This window comes from Schistocerca piceifrons, chromosome 7 (genome assembly GCF_021461385.2).
Source record: "Schistocerca piceifrons isolate TAMUIC-IGC-003096 chromosome 7, iqSchPice1.1, whole genome shotgun sequence".
Lineage (NCBI taxonomy): Eukaryota > Metazoa > Arthropoda > Insecta > Orthoptera > Acrididae > Schistocerca > Schistocerca piceifrons.
In genome coordinates this window covers 130,554,007-130,575,877 of record NC_060144.1, presented here as the reverse complement: position 1 = coordinate 130,575,877, position 21,871 = coordinate 130,554,007, and the positions used below count along the sequence as shown (strand labels likewise).

Here is a 21,871-nt window from a genome sequence, read left to right as displayed (position 1 = left end):
CTTTTCCCATATATGCGCTTTTCCCATATATGCGCTTTTCCCATATATGCGCTTTTCCCATATATGCGCTTTTCCCATATTTGCGTTTTTTTCCATATTTGCGTTTTTTCCATATTTGCGTTTTGCCATATTTCCTTTTCTCCCATATTCGTGCTTTTCCCATATTTGTGCTTTTCCCATATTTGTGCTTTTCCCATATTTGTGCTTTTCCCATATTTGTGCTTTTCCCATATATGCGATTTTCCCATATATGCGATTTTCCCATATATGCGTTTTTCCCACATTTGCGTTTATCCCACATTTGCGTTTATCCCACATTTGCGTTTATCCCACATTTGCGTTTTTCCCACATTTGCGTTTATCCCACATTTGCGTTTTTCCCACATTTGCGTTTTTCCCACATTTGCGTTTTTCCCACTTTTGCGATTTTCCCACTTTTGCGATTTTCCCACTTTTGCGATTTTCCCACATTTGCGATTATCCCACTTTTGCGATTTTCCCACTTTTGCGATTTTCCCACTTTTGCGATTTTCCCATTTGTGCGATGTTCCCATTTGTGCGATGTTCCCATTTGTGCGATGTTCCCATTTGTGCGATGTTCCCATTTGTGCGTTATTCCCATTTGTGCGTTTTTCCCATATTTGCGTTTTTCCCATTACTCATGAACCCATCCTACCTACCGATTCCCTCTTCTACTCAAGTTGTGCCACAAAATATCCTTCTGCCATATTTGCGATTTTTCCATAATTTTGGGATTCCAATACTAGTGATTTTCCCATACTGCGTTTTTCCCATTTTTGCGATTTTCTCCTTTTTGCAACTTTCTAATTTTTGCGATTTTCCCATATTTTCGATTTTCCCATATTTTCGATTTTCCCATTTTTGCGATTTTCCCATTTTTGCGATTTTCCCATTTTTGCGATTGTCTCATATTTGTGATTTTCACATATTTTGTTTTTCCCATATTTTGTTTTTCCCATATTTTGTTTTCCCATATTTTGTTTTCCCATATTTGTATTTTTCCCTTATTTTTCATTTTCCCATTTTTGCCATTTTACCATTTTTGCGTTTTTCCCATCACTCGTGAACCCATCCTACCAATTGATTCCTTCTACTCTTAATGTGTGACAAAATATCCTCTGCCATATTTGCGAGTTTTCAATATTAGCGATTATTGTATATTCGCGTTTTTAACATATTTGCGTTTTTCCTATTTTATGTGCTTATCCCATATTTCCGTTTCTCCCTAATTTGCGTTTTTCTTATATTTTCATTTTTCCCATATTTTCATTTCTCCCATATTTGCGTTTCTCCCATACTTGCGTTTCTCCCATATTTGCGTTTCTCCCATATTTGCGTTTCTCCCATATTTGCGTTTATCCCATATTTGCGTTTATCCCATATTTGCGTTTATCCCATATTTGCGTTTCTCCCATATTTGCGTTTATCCCATATTTGCGTTTTTCCCATATTTGCGTTTTTCCCATATTTGCGTTTTTCCCATATTTGCGTTTTTCCCATATTTGCGTTTTTCCCATATTTGCGTTTTTCCCATATTTGCGTTTTTCCCAAATTTGCGTTTTTCCCATATTTGCGTTTTTCCCAAATTAGCGTTTTTCCCAAATTTGCGTTTTTCCCAAATTTGCGTTTTTCCCAAATTTGCGTTTTTCCCATATTTGCGTTTTTCCCATATTTGCGTTTTTCCCATTTTTGTGTTTTTCCCATTTTTGCGTTTTTCCCATTTTTGCGTTTTTCCCATTTTTGCGTTTATCCCATTTTTGCGTTTTTCCCATTTTTGCGTTTTTCCCATTTTTGCGTTTTTCCCATTTTTGCGTTTTTCCCATTTTTGCGTTTTTCCCATTTTTGCGTTTTTCCCATATTTGCGTATTTCCCATATTTGCGTATTTCCCATATTTGCATATTTCCCATATTGCCTTTTTCCCACATTGCGTATTTCCCATATTGCCTTTTTCCCACATTTTCGTTTTTCCCACATTTGCGTTTTTCCCACATTTGCGTTTTTCCCACATTTGCGTTTTTCCCCCATTTGCGTTTTTCCCCCATTTGCGTTTTTCCCCCATTTGCGTTTTTCCCCCATTTGCGTTTTTCCCCCATTTGCGTTTTTCCCCCATTTGCGTTTTTCCCCCATTTGCGTTTTTCCCCCATTTGCGTTTTTCCCCCATTTGCGTTTTTCCCCCATTTGCGTTTTTCCCCCATTTGCGTTTTTCCCCCATTTGCGTTTTTCCCCCATTTGCGTTTTTCCCACATTTGCGTTTTTCCCACATTTGCGTTTTTCCCACATTTGCGTTTTTCCCACATTTGCGTTTTTCCCACATTTGCGTTTTTCCCACATTTGCGTTTTTCCCACATTTGCGTTTTTCCCACATTTGCGTTTTTCCCACATTTGCGTTTTTCCCACATATGCGTTTTTCCCACATATGCGTTTTTCCCATATATGCGTTTTTCCCATATATGCGTTTTTCCCATATATGCGTTTTTCCCATATATGCGTTTTTCCCATATATGCGTTTTGTCCTTATTAGGGTTTTTCCCATATATGCGTTTTTCCCATATATGCGATTTTCCCACATTTGCGATTTTCCCACATTTGCGATTTTCCCACATTTAAGATTTTCCTACTTTTGCGATTTTCCCACATTTGCTATTTTCCCACTTTTGCGATTTTCCCACTTTTGCGATTTTCCCACTTTTCGATTTTCCCACTTTTGGGATTTTCCCACTTTTGCGATTTTCCCATTTGTGCGATTTTCCCATTTGTGCGTTATTCCCATTTGTGCGTTATTCCCATTTGTGCGTTATTCCCATTTGTGCGTTTTTCCCATATTTGCGTTTTTCCCATATTTCCGTTTTTCCCATTACTCATGAACCCATCCTACCTACCGATTCCCTCTTCTACTCAAGTTGTGCCACAAAATACCCTTCTGCCATATTTGCGATTTTTCCATAATTATGGGATTCCAATACTAGTGATTTTCTCATACTGCGTTTTTCCCATTTTTGCGGTTTTTTCATTTTTGCAACTTTCTAATATTTGCGATTTTCCCATATTTTCGATTTTCCATTTTTGCGATTTTCCCTTTTTTGCGATTTTCCCTTTTTTGCGATTTTCCCTTTTTTGCGATTTTCCCTTTTTTGCGATTTTCCCTTTTTTGCGATTTTCCCTTTTTTGCTATTTTCCCTTTTTTGCGATTGTCTCATATTTGTGATTTTCACATATTTTGTTTTTCCCATATTTTGTTTTCCCATATTTGTATTTTTCCCTTATTTTCCATTTTCCCATTTTTGCCATTTTACCATTTTTGCGTTTTTCCCATCACTCGTGAACCCATCCTACCAACTGATTCCTTCTACTCTTAATGTGTGACAAAATATCCTCTGCCATATTTGCGAGTTTCCAATATTAGCGATTATCGTATATTCGCGTTTTTAACATATTTGCGTTTTTCCTATTTTATGTGCTTATCCCATATTTCCGTTTCTCCCTAATTTGCGTTTTTCTTATATTTTCATTTTTCCCATATTTTCATTTTTCCCATATTTTCATTTTTCCCATATTTTCATTTCTCCCATATTTGCGTTTCTCCCATACTTGCGTTTCTCCCATACTTGCGTTTCTCCCATACTTGCGTTTCTCCCATACTTGCGTTTCTCCCATACTTGCGTTTTTCCCATATTTGCGTTTTTCCCATATTTGCGTTTTTCCCATATTTGCGTTTTTCCCATATTTGCGTTTTTCCCATATTTGCGTTTTTCCCATATTTGCGTTTTTCCGATATTTGCGTTTTTCCCATATTTGCGTTTTTCCCAAATTTGCGTTTTTCCCAAATTTGCGTTTTTCCCAAATTTGCGTTTTTCCCATATTTGCGTTTTTCCCATATTTGTGTTTTTCCCATTTTTGCGTTATTCCCATTTTTGCGTTTATCCCATTTTTGCGTTTTTCCCATTTTTGCGTTTTTCCCATTTTTGCGTTTTTCCCATTTTTGCGTTTTTCCCATTTTTGCTTTTTTCCCATATTTGCGTTTTTCCCATATTTGTGTTTTTCCCATATTTGCGTTTTTCCGAAATTTGCGTTTGTCCCATATTTGTGTTTTTTTTATATTTGCGTTTTTCCCAAATTTGCGATGTTCCCATATTTGCGATGTTCCCAAATTTGCGATGTTCCCAAATTTGCGATGTTCCCAAATTTGCGATGTTCCCAAATTTGCGATGTTCCCAAATTTGCGATGTTCCCAGATTTGCCATTTTCCCATATTTGCCATTTTCCCATATTTGCCATTTTCCCATATTTGCCATTTTCCCATATTTGCCACTTTCCCATATTTGCCACTTTCCCATATTTGCCATTTTCCCATATTTGCCATTTTCCCATATTTGCCATTTTCCCATATTTGCCATTTTCCCATATTTGCCATTTTCCCATATCTGCGTTTTTCCCATATCTGCGTTTTTCCCATATCTGCGTTTTTCCCATATCTGCGTTTTTCCCACATTTGCGTTTTTCCCATATTTGCGTTTTTCCCATATTTGCGTTTTTCCCATATTTGCGTTTTTCCCAAATTTGCGTTTTTCCCAAATTTGCGTTTTTCCCAAATTTGCGTTTTTCCCAAATTTGCGTTTTTCCCAAATTTGCGTTTTTCCCATATTTGTGTTTTTCCCATTTTTGCGTTTTTCCAATTTTTGCGTTTTTCCCATTTTTGCGTTTTTCCCATTTTTGCGTTTTTCCCATTTTTGCGTTTTTCCCATATTTGCGTTTTTCCCATATTTGCGTTTTTCCCATATTTGCTTTTTTCCCATATTTGCGTTTTTCCCATATTTGCTTTTTTCCCATATTTGCGTTTTTCCCATATTTGTGTTTTTCCCATATTTTCGTTTTTCCGATATTTGCGTTTGTCCCATATTTGTGTTTTTTTTTATATTTGCGTTTTTCCCAAATTTGCGATGTTCCCATATTTGCGATGTTCCCAAATTTGCGATGTTCCCAAATTTGCGATGTTCCCAAATTTGCGATGTTCCCAAATTTGCCATTTTCCCATATTTGCCATTTTCCCATATTTGCCATTTTCCCATATTTGCCACTTTCCCATAATTGCCACTTTCCCATATTTGCCATTTTCCCATATTTGCCATTTTCCCATATCTGTGTTTTTCCCATATCTGCGTTTTTCCCATATCTGCGTTTTTCCCATATTTGCGTTTTTTCCAAACTTGGGTTTTTGCCATATTTGCGTTAATCCCATATTTGCGTTAATTCCATATTTGCGTTTTTCCCATATTTGCGTCTTTCCCATATTTGCGTTTTTCCCATATTTGCGTTTTTCCCATATTTGCGTTTTTCCCATATTTGCGCTTTTCCCATATTTGCGCTTTTCCCATATTTGCGCTTTTCCCATATTTGCGTTTTTCCCATATTTGCGTTTTTCCCATATTTGCGTTTTTCCCATATTTGCGTTTTTCCCATATTTGCGTTTTTCCCATATCTGCGATTTTCCCATATCTGCGTTTTTCACATATTTGCGTTTTTCCCATATTTGCGTTTTTCCCATATTTGCGTTTTTCCCATATTTGCGTTTTTCCCATCCTACCTACCGATTCCCTCTTCTACTCAAGTTGTGCCACAAAATTCCCTTCTGCCATATTTGCGATTTTTCCATAATTACGAGATTCCAATACTAGTGATTTTCCCATACTGCGTTTTTCCCATTTTTGCGATTTTCTCATTTTTGCAACTTTCTAATTTTTGCGGTTTTCCTATTTCTTCGATTTTCCCATATTTTCGATTTTCCCATTTTTGCGATTTTCTCATATTTGTGATTTTCCCATATTTTGTTTTTCCCGTATTTTCTTTTCCCATATTTGTATTTTTCCCTTATTTTCCATTTTCCCATATTTGCCATTTTACCATTTTTGCCATTTTACCATTTTTGCCATTTTACCATTTTTGCGTTTTTCCCATCACTCGTGAACCCATCCTACCAACTGATTCCTTCTACTCTTAATGTGTGACAAAATATCCTCTGCCATATTTGCGAGTTTCCAATATTAGCGATTTTCTCATATTCGCGTTTTTAACATATTTGCGTTTTTCCTATTTTATGTGCTTATCCCATATTTCCGTTTCTCCCTTATTTCCGTTTCTCCCTTATTTGCGTTTTTCTTATATTTTCATTTTTCTCATATTTTCATTTCTCCCATATTTGCGTTTCTCCCATATTTGCGTTTCTCCCATATTTGCGTTTCTCCCATATTTGCGTTTCTCCCATATTTGCGTTTCTCCCATATTTGCGTTTCTCCCATATTTGCGTTTCTCCCATATTTGCGTTTCTCCCATATTTGCGTTTCTCCCATATTTGCGTTTCTCCCATATTTGCGTTTCTCCCATATTTGCGTTTCTCCCATATTTGCGTTTCTCCCATATTTGCGTTTCTCCCATATTTGCGTTTCTCCCATATTTGCGTTTCACCCATATTTGCGTTTCTCCCATATTTGCGTTTCTCCCATATTTGCGTTTCTCCCATATTTGCGTTTCTCCCATAATTGCGTTTTTCCCATAATTGCGTTTTTCCCATAATTGCGTTTTTCCCATAATTGCGTTTTTCCCATAATTGCGTTTTTCCCATAATTGCGTTTTTCCCATATTTGCGTTTTTATTTGCGTTTTTCCCATATTTGCGTTTTTCCCATATTTGCGTTTTTCCCATATTTGCGTTTTTCCCATATTTGCGTTTTTCCCATATTTGCGTTTTTCCCATATTTGCGTTTTTCCCATTTTTGCGTATTTCCCATTTTTTCGTATTTCCCAAATTTGCGTTTTTCCCATATTTGCGTTTTTCCCATATTTGTGTTTTTCCCATTTTTGCGTTATTCCCATTTTTGCGTTTATCCCATTTTTGCGTTTTTCCCATTTTTGCGTTTTTCCCATTTTTGCGTTTTTCCCATTTTTGCGTATTTCCCATTTTTGCGTTTTTCCCATTTTTGCGTTTTTCCCATTACTCATGAACCCATCCTACCAACCGATTCCTTTTACTCATGTTGTGCAACAAAATTTTCTTCTGCCATATTTGCGAGTTTCCAATTTTAGCGATTTTCCCATATTCGCGTTTTTTGCATATTTGCATTTTTCATTTTTAATGTGCTTTCCCATATCTACGTTTTTCCCATATCTGCGTTTTTCCCATATCTGCGTTTTTCCCATATCTGCGTGTTTCCCATTACTCACGAACCATCCTACCAACCAATTTCTTCTTCTAGTCAAAATGTGCTCAAATTCTCTTCCCCCGTATTTTCGGTTTTCTGATTTTCCGAGTTTTGCGTTTTTTGCATATTTGCGTTATTCACATATTTGCGTTATTCCCACATTTGCGTTATTCACATATTTGCGTTTTTCCCACATTTGCGTTTTTCCCACATTTGCGTTTTTCTCACATTTGCGTTTTTCCCAAATTTGCGTTTTTCCCAAATTTGCGTTTTTCCCATTACTCACGAACCATCCTACCATCCGATTCCTTCTTCTAGTCAAGTTGTGCTACAAACTTCCCTTCTGCCATATTTGCGACTTTCTGATTTTCCGATTTTTGCGTTTTCCCATATTTGCGTTTTTCTCATATTTGCGTTTCTTCCACATTTGCTTTTTCCCATTTTTGCGGTTTTCCCATATTTGCGTTTTTCCCATGTTTGCGTTTTTCCCATGTTTGCGTTTTTCCCATGTTTGCGTTTTTCCCATATTTGCGTTTTTCCCATATTTGCGTTTTTCCCATATTTGCGTTTTTCCCATATTGCGTTTTTCCCATATTGCGTTTTCCCATATTGTGGTTTTCCCATATTAGCGATGTTCCCTTATTTGCGTTTTTCCCATATTTGCGATTTTGCCATTTTTGCGTTATTCCCGTATTTGCTTTTTTGCCATTATTGCGTTTTTCCCAATTTTTCGTTTTCCCCTTGTTTTCGTTTTTATCATATTTGTGTTTTTCCTATATCTGTGATTTTCTCAAATTTGCGATTTTCCCATATTTGCATTTTCCCATATTTGCATTTTCCCATATCTGACATTTTCCCATATCTGTCATTTTCCCATATTTGCCATTTTCCCATATTTGCCATTTTCCCATTATTTATGAACCCATCCTACCAACTGATTCCTTCTACTCATGTTTTGCCACAAAATTTTCTGCTGCAATATTTGCGAGTTTCCAATATTAGCGATTTTCTCACATTCGGGTTTTTCCCATATTGACATTTTCCCATATTTGCCATTTTCCCATATTTACCATTTTCCCATATATGCGTTTTCCCCATATTCTCGTTTTCCCCATATTCTCGTTTTTCCCATATTTTCGTTTTCCCCATATTTTCATTTTTCCCATATTTTCGTTTTTCCCATATTTTCGTTTTTCCCATATTTTTGTTTTTCCCATATTTTAGTTTTTCCCATATTTTCGTTTTTCCCTTATTTTCGTTTTTTCCATATTTTCGTTTTTTCCATATTTTCGTTTTTCCCATATTTTCGTTTTTCCCATATTTTCGTTTTTCCCATATTTTCGTTTTTCCCATATTTTCGTTTCTCCCATATTTTCGTTTTTCCCATATTTGCGTTCTTCCCATATTTGCGTTTTTCATATATATGCGTTTTTCATATATATGCGTTTTTAACGTATTTGCATTTCTTCCATGTTTGCGTTTTTCCGATATTTGCGTTTTTCCGATATTTGCGTTTTTCCGATATTTGCGTTTTTCCCATATTTGCGTTTTTCCCATATTTGCGTTTTTCCCATATTTGCGTTTTTCCCATATTTGCGTTTTTCCCATATTTGCGTTTTTCCCATATTTGCGTTTTTCCCATATTTGCGTTTTTCCCCTATTTGCGTTTTTCCCCTATTTGCGTTTTTCCCCTATTTGCGTTTTTCCCCTATTTGCGTTTTTCCCCTATTTGCGTTTTTCCCCTATTTGCGTTTTTCCCCTATTTGCGTTTTTCCCCTATTTGCGTTTTTCCCCTATTTGCGTTTTTCCCCTATTTGCGTTTTTCCCCTATTTGCGTTTTTCCCCTATTTGCGTTTTTCCCCTATTTGCGTTTTTCCCCTATTTGCGTTTTTCCCCTATTTTCGTTTTTCCCCTATTTGCGTTTTTCCCCTATTTGCGTTTTTCCCCTATTTGCGTTTTTCCCCTATTTGCGTTTTTCCCCTATTAGCGTATTTGTATATGTGCGTTTTTCCCATATTTGCGTTTGTCCCATATTTGCGTTTGTCCCATATTTGCGTTGTGGCCACATTTGCGTTGTGGCCACATTTGCGTTGTGGCCACATTTGCGTTTTTGCCATGTTTTCGTTTTTGCATACTTGCATTTTTCCCATATTAGCGTTTTTCCCATATTAGCGTTTTTCCCATATTAGCGATTTTCCCATATTAGCGTTTTTCCCATATTAGCGTTTTTCCCATATCAGCGTTTTTCCCATATTAGCGTTTTTCCCATATTAGCGTTTTTCCCATATTAGCGTTTTTCCCATATTAGCGTTTTTCCCATATTAGCGTTTTTCCCATATTCGCATATTTGCGTTTTTCCCATTACTTATGAACCCATCCTACCAACCAATACCTTCTTCTACTCAAGTTGTGCCACATAATTGTCTTCTGCCATATTTGCGATTTTCCCATAATTACGAGATTCCAATACTAGTGATTTTCCCATACTGCGTTTTTCCCATTTTTGCGATTTTCTCATTTTTGCAACTTTCTAATTTTTGCGATTTTCCCATATTTTCGATTTTCCCATATTTTCGATTTTCCCATATTTTCGATTTTCCCATATTTTCGATTTTCCCATTTTTGCGATTTTCTCATATTTGTGATTTTCCCATATTTTGTTTTTCCCATATTTTGTTTTCCCATATTTGTAATTTTCCCTTATTTTCCATTTTCCCTTATTTTCCATTTTCCCATTTTTGCCATTTTACCATTTTTGCCATTTTACCATTTTTGCGTTTTTCCCATCACTCGTGAACCCATCCTACCAACTGATTCCTTCTACTCTTAATGTGTGACAAAATATCCTCAGCCATATTTGCGAGTTTCCAATATTAGCGATTTTCTCATATTCGCGTTTTTAACATATTTGCGTTTTTAACATATTTGCGTTTTTCCTATTTTATGTGCTTATCCCATATTTCCGTTTCTCCCTAATTTGCGTTTTTCTTATATTTTCATTTTTCCCATATTTTCATTTTTCCCATATTTTCATTTTTCCCATATTTTCATTTTTCCCATATTTTCATTTCTCCCATATTTTCATTTCTCCCATATTTGCGTTTCTCCCATATTTGCGTTTCTCCCATATTTGCGTTTCTCCCATATTTGCATTTTTCCCATATTTGCGTTTTTCCCATATTTGCGTTTTTCCCATATTTGCGTTTTTCCCATATTTTCGTTTTTCCCATATTTGCGTTTTTACCATATTTGCGTTTTTCCCATATTTGCGATTTTGCCATTTTTGCGTTATTCCCTTATTTGCTTTTTTGCCATTATTGCGTTTTTCCCAATTTTTCGTTTTCCCTTGTTTGCGTTTTTATCATATTTGTGTTTTTCCTATATTTGCGAATTTCCCAAATTTGCGATTTTCTGAAATTTGTGATTTTCTCAAATTTGCATTTTCCCATATTTGCACTTTCCCATATCTGTCATTTTCCCATATCAGTCATTTTCCCATATTTGTCATTTTCCCATATATGCCATTTTCCCATATTTGCTATTTTCCCATTGCTCATGAACCCATCCTACCAACTGATTCCTTCTACTCATATTTTGCCACAAAATTTTCTGCTGCAGTATTTGCGAGTTTCCAATATTAGCGATTTTCTCACATTCGGGTTTTTCCCATATTTGCGATTTTCCCATATTTTACATTTTGCCATATTTGCCATCTTTCCATATTTACCATTTTCCCATATATGCGTTTTCCCCATATTCTCGTTTTCCACATATTCTCGTTTTCCACATATTCTCGTTTTTCCCATAATTTCGTTTTTCCCATAATTTCGTTTTTCCCATAATTTCGTTTTTCCCATAATTTCGTTTTTCCCATAATTTCGTTTTTCCCATAATTTCGTTTTTCCCATATTTTCGTTTTTCCCATATTTTCGTTTTTCCCATATTTTCGTTTTTCCCATATTTTCGTTTTTCCCATATTTTCGTTTTTCCCATATTTGCGTTTTTCATATCTTTGCGTTTTTCATATATATATGCGTTTTTCATATATATGCGTTTTTAACATATTTGCATTTCTTCCATGTTTGCGTTTTTCCCATATTTGCGTTTTTCCAATATTTGCGTTTTTCCCCTATTAGCGTATTTGCTATATGTGCGTTTGTCCCATATTTGCGTTGTGGCCACATTTGCGTTGTGGCCACATTTGCGTTGTGGCCACATTTGCGCTTTTGCCATGTTTTCATTTTTGCATACTTGCGTTTTTCCCATATTTGCGTTTTTCCAATATTTGCGTTTTTCCCATATTTGTGTATCTCCCATATTTGCGTTTTTACCATATTTGCGTTTTTACCATATTTGCGTTTTTACCATATTTGCGTTTTTCCCATATTTGCGTTTTTCCCATATTTGCGTTTTTCCCATATTTGCGTTTTTCCCATATTAGCGATGTTCCCTTATTTGCGTTTTTCCCATATTTGCGTTTTTCCCATATTTGCGTTTTCTCCGTATTTGCGTTTTTCCCATATTTTCGAATTTGCCATATTTACATTTTTCCCATATTTGCGTTTCTGCCATACTTGCGTTTTTCCCATGTTTGCGTTTTTGCCATACTTGCGTTTTTCCCATACTCGCGTTTTTACGATATTTGCGTTTTTCCCATATTTGCGATTTTGCCATTTTTGCATTATTCCCTTATTTGCTTTTTTGCCATTATTGCGTTTTTCCCAATTTTTCGTTTTTCCCTTGTTTGTGTTTTTATCATATTTGTGTTTTTCCTATATTTGCGAATTTCCGAAATTTGCGATTTTCTCAAATTTGACATTTTGCCATATTTGCCTTTTTCCCATATTTACCATTTTCCCATATATGCGTTTTCCCCATATTCTCGTTTTTCCCATATTTTCGTTTTTCCCATATTTTCGTTTTTCCCATATTTTCGTTTTTCCCATATTTTCGTTTTTCCCATATTTTCGTTTTTCCCATATTTTCGTTTTTCCCATATTTTCGTTTCTCCCATATTTTCGTTTTTCCCATATTTGCGTTCTTCCCATATTTGCGTTTTTCATATATATGCGTTTTTCATATATATGCGTTTTTAACATATTTGCATTTCTTCCATGTTTGCGTTTTTCCAATATTTGCGTTTTTCCGATATTTGCGTTTTTCCGATATTTGCGTTTTTCCCATATTTGCGTTTTTCCCATATTTGCGTTTTTCCCATATTTGCGTTTTTCCCATATTTGCGTTTTTCCCATATTTGCGTTTTTCCCATATTTGCGTTTTTCCCATATTTGCGTTTTTCCCATATTTGCGTTTTTCCCCTATTTGCGTTTTTCCCCTATTTGCGTTTTTCCCCTATTTGCGTTTTTCCCCTATTTGCGTTTTTCCCCTATTTGCGTTTTTCCCCTATTTGCGTTTTTCCCCTATTTGCGTTTTTCCCCTATTTGCGTTTTTCCCCTATTTGCGTTTTTCCCCTATTTGCGTTTTTCCCCTATTTGCGTTTTTCCCCTATTTGCGTTTTTCCCCTATTTGCGTTTTTCCCCTATTTGCGTTTTTCCCCTATTTGCGTTTTTCCCCTATTTGCGTTTTTCCCCTATTAGCGTATTTGTATATGTGCGTTTTTCCCATATTTGCGTTTGTCCCATATTTGCGTTTGTCCCATATTTGCGTTGTGGCCACATTTGCGTTGTGGCCACATTTGCGTTGTGGCCACATTTGCGTTTTTGCCATGTTTTCGTTTTTGCATACTTGCATTTTTCCCATATTAGCGTTTTTCCCATATTAGCGTTTTTCCCATATTAGCGATTTTCCCATATTAGCGTTTTTCCCATATTAGCGTTTTTCCCATATCAGCGTTTTTCCCATATTAGCGTTTTTCCCATATTAGCGTTTTTCCCATATTAGCGTTTTTCCCATATTAGCGTTTTTCCCATATTCGCATATTTGCGTTTTTCCCATTACTTATGAACCCATCCTACCAACCAATACCTTCTTCTACTCAAGTTGTGCCACATAATTGTCTTCTGCCATATTTGCGATTTTCCCATAATTACGAGATTCCAATACTAGTGATTTTCCCATACTGCGTTTTTCCCATTTTTGCGATTTTCTCATTTTTGCAACTTTCTAATTTTTGCGATTTTCCCATATTTTCGATTTTCCCATATTTTCGATTTTCCCATATTTTCGATTTTCCCATTTTTGCGATTTTCTCATATTTGTGATTTTCCCATATTTTGTTTTTCCCATATTTTGTTTTCCCATATTTGTAATTTTCCCTTATTTTCCATTTTCCCTTATTTTCCATTTTCCCATTTTTGCCATTTTACCATTTTTGCCATTTTACCATTTTTGCGTTTTTCCCATCACTCGTGAACCCATCCTACCAACTGATTCCTTCTACTCTTAATGTGTGACAAAATATCCTCTGCCATATTTGCGAGTTTCCAATATTAGCGATTTTCTCATATTCGCGTTTTTAACATATTTGCGTTTTTAACATATTTGCGTTTTTCCTATTTTATGTGCTTATCCCATATTTCCGTTTCTCCCTAATTTGCGTTTTTCTTATATTTTCATTTTTCCCATATTTTCATTTTTCCCATATTTTCATTTTTCCCATATTTTCATTTTCCCCATATTTTCATTTCTCCCATATTTTCATTTCTCCCATATTTGCGTTTCTCCCATATTTGCGTTTCTCCCATATTTGCGTTTCTCCCATATTTGCATTTTTCCCATATTTGCGTTTTTCCCATATTTGCGTTTTTCCCATATTTGCGTTTTTCCCATATTTTCGTTTTTCCCATATTTGCGTTTTTACCATATTTGCGTTTTTCCCATATTTGCGATTTTGCCATTTTTGCGTTATTCCCTTATTTGCTTTTTTGCCATTATTGCGTTTTTCCCAATTTTTCGTTTTCCCTTGTTTGCGTTTTTATCATATTTGTGTTTTTCCTATATTTGCGAATTTCCCAAATTTGCGATTTTCTGAAATTTGTGATTTTCTCAAATTTGCATTTTCCCATATTTGCACTTTCCCATATCTGTCATTTTCCCATATCAGTCATTTTCCCATATTTGTCATTTTCCCATATATGCCATTTTCCCATATTTGCTATTTTCCCATTGCTCATGAACCCATCCTACCAACTGATTCCTTCTACTCATATTTTGCCACAAAATTTTCTGCTGCAGTATTTGCGAGTTTCCAATATTAGCGATTTTCTCACATTCGGGTTTTTCCCATATTTGCGATTTTCCCATATTTTACATTTTGCCATATTTGCCATCTTTCCATATTTACCATTTTCCCATATATGCGTTTTCCCCATATTCTCGTTTTCCACATATTCTCGTTTTCCACATATTCTCGTTTTTCCCATAATTTCGTTTTTCCCATAATTTCGTTTTTCCCATAATTTCGTTTTTCCCATAATTTCGTTTTTCCCATAATTTCGTTTTTCCCATATTTTCGTTTTTCCCATATTTTCGTTTTTCCCATATTTTCGTTTTTCCCATATTTTCGTTTTTCCCATATTTTCGTTTTTCCCATATTTTCGTTTTTCCCATAATTTCGTTTTTCCCATATTTGCGTTTTTCATATCTTTGCGTTTTTCATATATATATGCGTTTTTCATATATATGCGTTTTTCATATATATGCGTTTTTAACATATTTGCATTTCTTCCATGTTTGCGTTTTTCCCATATTTGCGTTTTTCCAATATTTGCGTTTTTCCCCTATTAGCGTATTTGCTATATGTGCGTTTGTCCCATATTTGCGTTGTGGCCACATTTGCGTTGTGGCCACATTTGCGTTGTGGCCACATTTGCGCTTTTGCCATGTTTTCATTTTTGCATACTTGCGTTTTTCCCATATTTGCGTTTTTCCAATATTTGCGTTTTTCCCATATTTGTGTATCTCCCATATTTGCGTTTTTACCATATTTGCGTTTTTACCATATTTGCGTTTTTCCCATATTTGCGTTTTTCCCATATTTGCGTTTTTCCCATATTTGCGTTTTTCCCATATTTGCGTTTTTCCCATATTAGCGATGTTCCCTTATTTGCGTTTTTCCCATATTTGCGTTTTTCCCATATTTGCGTTTTCTCCGTAATTGCGTTTTTCCCATATTTTCGAATTTGCCATATTTACATTTTTCCCATATTTGCGTTTCTGCCATACTTGCGTTTTTCCCATGTTTGCGTTTTTGCCATACTTGCGTTTTTCCCATACTCGCGTTTTTACGATATTTGCGTTTTTCCCATATTTGCGATTTTGCCATTTTTGCATTATTCCCTTATTTGCTTTTTTGCCATTATTGCGTTTTTCCCAATTTTTCGTTTTTCCCTTGTTTGTGTTTTTATCATATTTGTGTTTTTCCTATATTTGCGAATTTCCGAAATTTGCGATTTTCTCAAATTTGACATTTTGCCATATTTGCCATTTTCCCATATTTACCATTTTCCCATATATGCGTTTTCCCCATATTCTCGTTTTTCCCATATTTTCGTTTTTCCCATATTTTCGTTTTTCCCATATTTTCGTTTTTCCCATATTTTCGTTTTTCCCATATTTTCGTTTTTCCCATATTTTCGTTTTTCCCATATTTTCGTTTTTCCCATATTTTCGTTTTTCCTATATTTTCGTTTTTCCTATATTTTCGTTTTTCCCATATTTTCGTTTTTACCATATTTGCGTTTTTCCCATATTTGCGTTTTTCCCATATTTGCGTTTTTCCCATATTTGCTTTTTTCCCATATTTGCGTTTTCTCCATAATTGCGTTTATCCCATATTGTCGAATTTGCCATATTTACATTTTTCCCATATTTGCGTTTCTGCCATACTTGCGTTTTCCCCACGTTTGCGTTTTTGCCATACTTGCGTTTTTCCCATATTGGCGTTTTTCCCATATTGGCGTTTTTACCATATTTGCGTTTTTCCCATATTTGCGATTTTGCCATTTTTGAATTATTCCCTTATTTGCTTTTTTGCCATTATTGCGTTTTTCCCAATTTTTCGTTTTTCCCTTGTTTGCGTTTTTATCATATTTGTGTTTTTCCTATATTTGCGAATTTCCCAAATTTCCGATTTTCTCAATTTTTGTGATTTTCTCAAATTTGCATTTTCCCATATTTGCATTTTCCCATATTTGCCATTTTCCCATATTTGCTATTTTCCAATTATTTATGAACCCATCCTACCAACAGATTCCTTCTACTCATGTTTTGCCACAAAATTTTCTGCTGCAATATTTGCGAGTTTCCAATAGTAGCGATTTTCTCACATTTGGGTTTTTCCCATATTTGCGATTTTCCCATATTTGACATTTTGCCATATTTGCGATTTTCTCATATTTGACATTTTGCCATATTTGCCATTTTCCCATATTTACCATTTTCCCATATATGCGTTTTCCCCATATTCTCGTTTTCCCCATATTCTCGTTTCTCCCATATTCTCGTTTCTCCCATCTTCTCGTTTTTCCCATATTTTCGTTTTTCACATATTTTCGTTTTTCCCATATTTTCGTTTTTCCCATATTTTCGTTTTTCCCATATTTTCGTTTTTCCCATATTTGCGTTTTTCCCATATTTGCGTTTTTCATATATATACGTTTTTCATATATATGCGTTTTTAACATATTCGCATTTCTTCCATGTTTCCGTTTTTCTGATATTTGCGTTTTTCCCATATTTGCGTTTTTCCCATATTTGCGTTTTTCCCATATTTGCGTTTTTCCCATATTTGCGTTTTTCCCATATTTGCGTTTTTCCCCTATTAGCGTCTTTGCTATATGTGCGTTGGTCCCATATTTGCGTTGTGGCCACATTTGCGTTGTGGCCACATTTGCGTTGTGGCCACATTTGTGTTGTGGTCACATTTGCGTTGTGGCCACATTTGCGTTGTGGCCACATTTGCGTTGTGGCCACATTTGCGTTGTGGCCACATTTGCGTTGTGGCCACATTTGCGTTGTGGCCACATTTGCGTTGTGGCCACATTTGCGTTGTGGCCACATTTGCGTTTTTGCCATGTTTTCGTTTTTGCATACTTGCGTTTTTCCCATATTTGCGTTTTTCCCATATTTGCGTTTTTCCAATATTTGCGGTTTTCCCATATTTGCATATCTCCCATATTTGTGTTTTTGTCATATTTGCTATTTTGCCATATTTGCGTTTTTCCCATATTTGCGTTTTTCCCATATTCGCGTTTTTGCCATATTTGCGATTTTGCCATATTTGCGATTTTGCCATATTTGCGTTTTTCCCAAATTTGCGTTTTTCCCAAATTTGCGTTTTTCCGTAATTTGCGATTTTCCGAAATTTGCGTTTTTACCATATTCGCGTTCTTCCATGTTTGCAGTTATCCCATATTTGCGTTTTTCTCATATTTGCGTTTTTCCGCTATTAGCGTTTTTCCCATAATTGCGTTTTTCCCATATATATGTTTTACCCATATTTGCGTTTTCCCATTTTAGCGGTTTTGCTATATGTGCGTTTTTCACATTTTTGCAATTTTCCCATATTTGCGTTTTTTACATATTTGCGTTTTTCCCATATTTGCGCTTTTCCCAAAATTTCGTTTTTCCCAAATTTGCGTTTTTCCCATATTAGCGTTTTTCCCATATTAGCGTTTTTCCCATATTAGCGTACTTCCCATATTTGCGTAAATCACATATTTGTGTTTTTCCCATATTTGCTATTTTCCCATATTTGCTATTTTCCCATATTTGCCATTTTCCCATATTTGCCATTTTCCCATATTTGCCACTTTCCCTATTTGCCATTTTCCCATATTTGCCATTTTCCCATATTTGCCACTTTCCCTATTTGCCATTTTCCCATATTTGCCATTTTCCCATATTTGCCATTTTCCCATATTTGCCATTTTCCCATATTTGCCATTTTCCCATATTTGCCATTTTCCCATATTTGCCATTTTCCCATATTTGCCATTTTCCCATATTTGCCATTTTCCCATATTTGCCATTTTCCCATATTTGCCTTTTTCCCATTACTCATGAACCCATCTTACCAACCGATTCCTTCTACTCATGTTGTGCCACTAATTTATCTTCTACTATATTTGTGAGTTTCCAATATTAGCGATTTTCCCATATTCGCGTTTTTCCCATATTTGCGGTTTGCCATATTTGCCATTTTCCCATATTTGCCATTTTGCAATATTTGCCATTTTGCCATATTTGCCATTTACCCATATTTGTGGTTCTCCCATATTTGCGTTTCTCCCATATTTGCGTTTCTCACATATTTGCGTTTTTCACATATTTGCGTTTTTTCCAAACTTGGGTTTTTGCCATATTTGCGTTAATCCCATATTTGTGTTAATCCCATATTTGCGTTAATCCCATATTTGCGTTAATCCCATATTTGCGTTAATCCCATATTTGCGTTAATCCCATATTTGCGTTAATCCCATATTTGCGTTAATCCCATATTTGCGTTAATCCCATATTTGTGTTAATCCCATATTTGCGTTAATCCCATATTTGCGTTTTTCCCATATTTGCGTTTTTCCCATATTTGCGTTTTTCCCATATTTGCCTTTTTCCATATTTGCGTTTTTCCATATTTGCGTTTTTCCCATATTGCGTTTTTCCCATATTATGTTTTCCCCATATTTGTGTTTTTCCCATATTTGTGTTTTTCCCTTATTAGCGATGTTCCCTTATTTGCGTTTTTCCCATATTTGCGATTTTGCCATTTTTGCGTTATTCCCTTATTTGCTTTTTTGCCATTATTGCGTTTTTCCCAATTTTTCGTTTTTCCCCTTGTTTTCGTTTTTATCATATTTGTGTTTTTCCTATATTTGTGATTTTCTCAAATTTGCGATTTTCTTAAATTTGCGATTTTCCCATATCTGTCATTTTCCCATATCTGTCATTTTCCCATAACTGTCATTTTCCCATAACTGTCATTTTCCCATATCTGTCATTTTCCCATATCTGTCATTTTCCCATATTTGCCATTTTGCCATATATGCGTTTTCCCCATATTCTCGTTTTCCCCATATTCTCGTTTTCCCCATATTCTCGTTTTCCCCATATTCTCGTTTTCCCCATATTTTCGTTTTTCCCATATTTTCGTTTTTCCCATATATTCGTTTTTCCCATATATTCGTTTTTCCCATATATTCGTTTTTCCCATATATTCGTTTTTCCCATATTTTCGTTTTTCCCGTATTTGTGTTTTTCCCATATTTGCATTTTTCATATATATGCGTTTTTAACATATTTGCATTTCTTCCATGTTTGCGTTTTCCCGATATTTGCGTTTTTCCCATATTTGCGTTTTTCCCCTATTAGCATATTTGCTATATGTGCGTTTGTCCCATATCTGCGTTGTGGCCACATTTGCGTTGTGGCCACATTTGCGTTGTGGCCACATTTGCGTTGTGGCCACATTTGCGTTGTGGCCACATTTGCGTTGTGGCCACATTTGCGTTGTGGCCACATTTGCGTTGTGGCCACATTTGCGTTGTGGCCACATTTGCGTTGTGGCCACATTTGCGTTGTGGCCACATTTGCGTTTTTGCCATGTTTTCGTTTTTGCATACTTGCGTTTTTCGCATATTTGCGTTTTTCACATATTTGCGTTTTTCACATATTTGCGTTTTTGCCATATTTGCGTTTTTGCCATATTTGCGTTTTTGCCATATTTGCGTTTTTGCCATATTTGCGTTTTTGCCATATTTGCGTTTTTACCATATTTGCGTTTTTCCCATATTTGCGTTTTTCCCATATTTGCGTTTTTGCCATATTTGCGTTTTTGCCATATTTGCGTTTTTGCCATATTTGCGTTTTTGCCATATTTGCGTTTTTCCCATATTTGCGTTTTTCCCATATTTGCGTTTTTGCCATATTTGCGTTTTTCCCATATTTTTTTCCCCCATATTTGTGGTTTTCCCATATTTGTGTTTTCCCATATTTGTGTTTTCCCATATTTGTGTTTTCCCATATTTGTGTTTTCCCATATTTGCGTTTTTCCCATATTAGCGATGTTCCCTTATTTGCGATTTTCCCATATTTGCGTTTCCCCATATTTGCGTTTTTCCCATATTTGTGTTTTCTCCATAATTGCGTTTTTCCCATATTTTCGAATTTGCCATGTTTACATTTTTCCCATATTTGCGTTTCTGCCATACTTGCGTTTTTCCCACGTTTGCGTTTTTGCCATACTTGCGTTTTTCCCATATTCGCGTTTTTACCATATTTGCACTTTTCCCATATTTGCGATTTTGCCATTTTTGCATTGTTCCCTTATTTGCTTTTTTGCCATTATTGCGTTTTTCCCAATTTTTCGTTTTTCCCTTGTTTGCGTTTTTATCATATTTGTGTTTTTCCTATATTTGCGAATTTCCGAAATTTGCGATTTTCTCAAATTTGTGATTTTCTCAAATTTGCATTTTCCCATATTTGCATTTTCCCATATCTGTCATTTTCCCATATCTGTCATTTTCCCATATTTGCCATTTTCCCATATTTGCCATTTTCCCATATTTGCTATTTTCCCATTGTTAATGAACCCATCCTACCAACTGATTCCTTCTACTCATGTTTTGCCACAAAATTTTCTGCTGCAATTTTTGCGAGTTTCCAATATTAGCGATTTTCTCACATTCGGGTTTTTCCCATATTTGCGATTTTCCCATATTTGACATTTTGCCATATTTGCCATTTTCCCATATTTACCATTTTCCCATACATGCGTTTTCCCCATATTCTCGTTTTCCCCATATTCTCGTTTTCCCCATATTCTCGTTTTTCCCATATTTTCGTTTTTCCCATATATTCGTTTTTCCCATATTTTCGTTTTTCCCTTATTTTCGTTTCTCCCATATTTTCGTTTTTCCCATATTTTCGTTTTTCCCATATTTTCGTTTTTCCCATATTTTCGTTTTTCCCATAATTTCGTTTTTCCCATATTTTCGTTTTTCCCATATTTGCGTTTTTCCCATATTTGCGTTTCTCCCATATTTGCGTTTCTCCCATATTTGCGTTTTTCCCATATTTGCGTTTTTCATATATATGCTTTTTTCATATATATGCGTTTTTAACATATTTGCATTTCTTCCATGTTTGCGTTTTTCCCATATTTGCGTTTTTCCCATATTTGCGTTTTTCCCATATTTTTTTCCCCCATATTTGTGGTTTTCCCATATTTGTGTTTTTCCCATATTTGCGTTTTTCCCATATTTGCGTTTTTCCCATATTTTCGAATTTGCCATATTTACATTTTTCCCATATTTGCGTTTCTGCCATACTTGCGTTTTTCCCATATTCGCGTTTTTACCATATTTGCGTTTTTCCCATATTTGCGATTTTGGCATTTTTGCGTTATTCCCTTATTTGCTTTTTTGCCATTATTGCGTTTTTCCCAATTTTTCGTTTTTCCCTTGTTTGCGTTTTTATCATATTTGTGTTTTTCCTATATTTGCGAATTTCCCAAATTTGCGATTTTCCCATATTTGCATTTTCCCATATCTGTCATTTTCCCATATCTGTCATTTTCCCATATCTGTCATTTTCCCATATTTGCCATTTTTCCATATTTGCCATTTTCCCATATTTGCTATTTTCCCATTGTTTATGAACCCATCCTACCAACTGATTCCTTCTACTTATGTTTTGCCACA

General features: G+C 35.3%; 2 protein-coding genes across 2 annotated transcripts; both read right to left on the bottom strand.

Annotated features, from left to right (window-relative positions):
* Window positions 1-1,767: 1,767 nt before the first annotated feature.
* On the bottom strand, window positions 1,768-2,625 carry LOC124805505 (LWamide neuropeptides-like). Its single transcript, XM_047266069.1, has one exon. It carries the CDS (start codon window positions 2,623-2,625, stop codon window positions 1,768-1,770), a length of 858 nt encoding a protein of 285 aa, XP_047122025.1.
* Window positions 2,626-18,840: 16,215 nt separating this feature from the next.
* Window positions 18,841-19,519, bottom strand: LOC124805504. Its single transcript, XM_047266068.1, has 2 exons — window positions 19,203-19,519; window positions 18,841-19,039 (listed from the first exon to the last, which is right to left on the bottom strand). The coding sequence occupies exons 1-2, from the start codon at window positions 19,517-19,519 to the stop codon at window positions 18,841-18,843; spliced, it is 516 nt and encodes a 171-aa protein (XP_047122024.1).
* Between the last annotated feature and the right edge of the window lie 2,352 nt (window positions 19,520-21,871).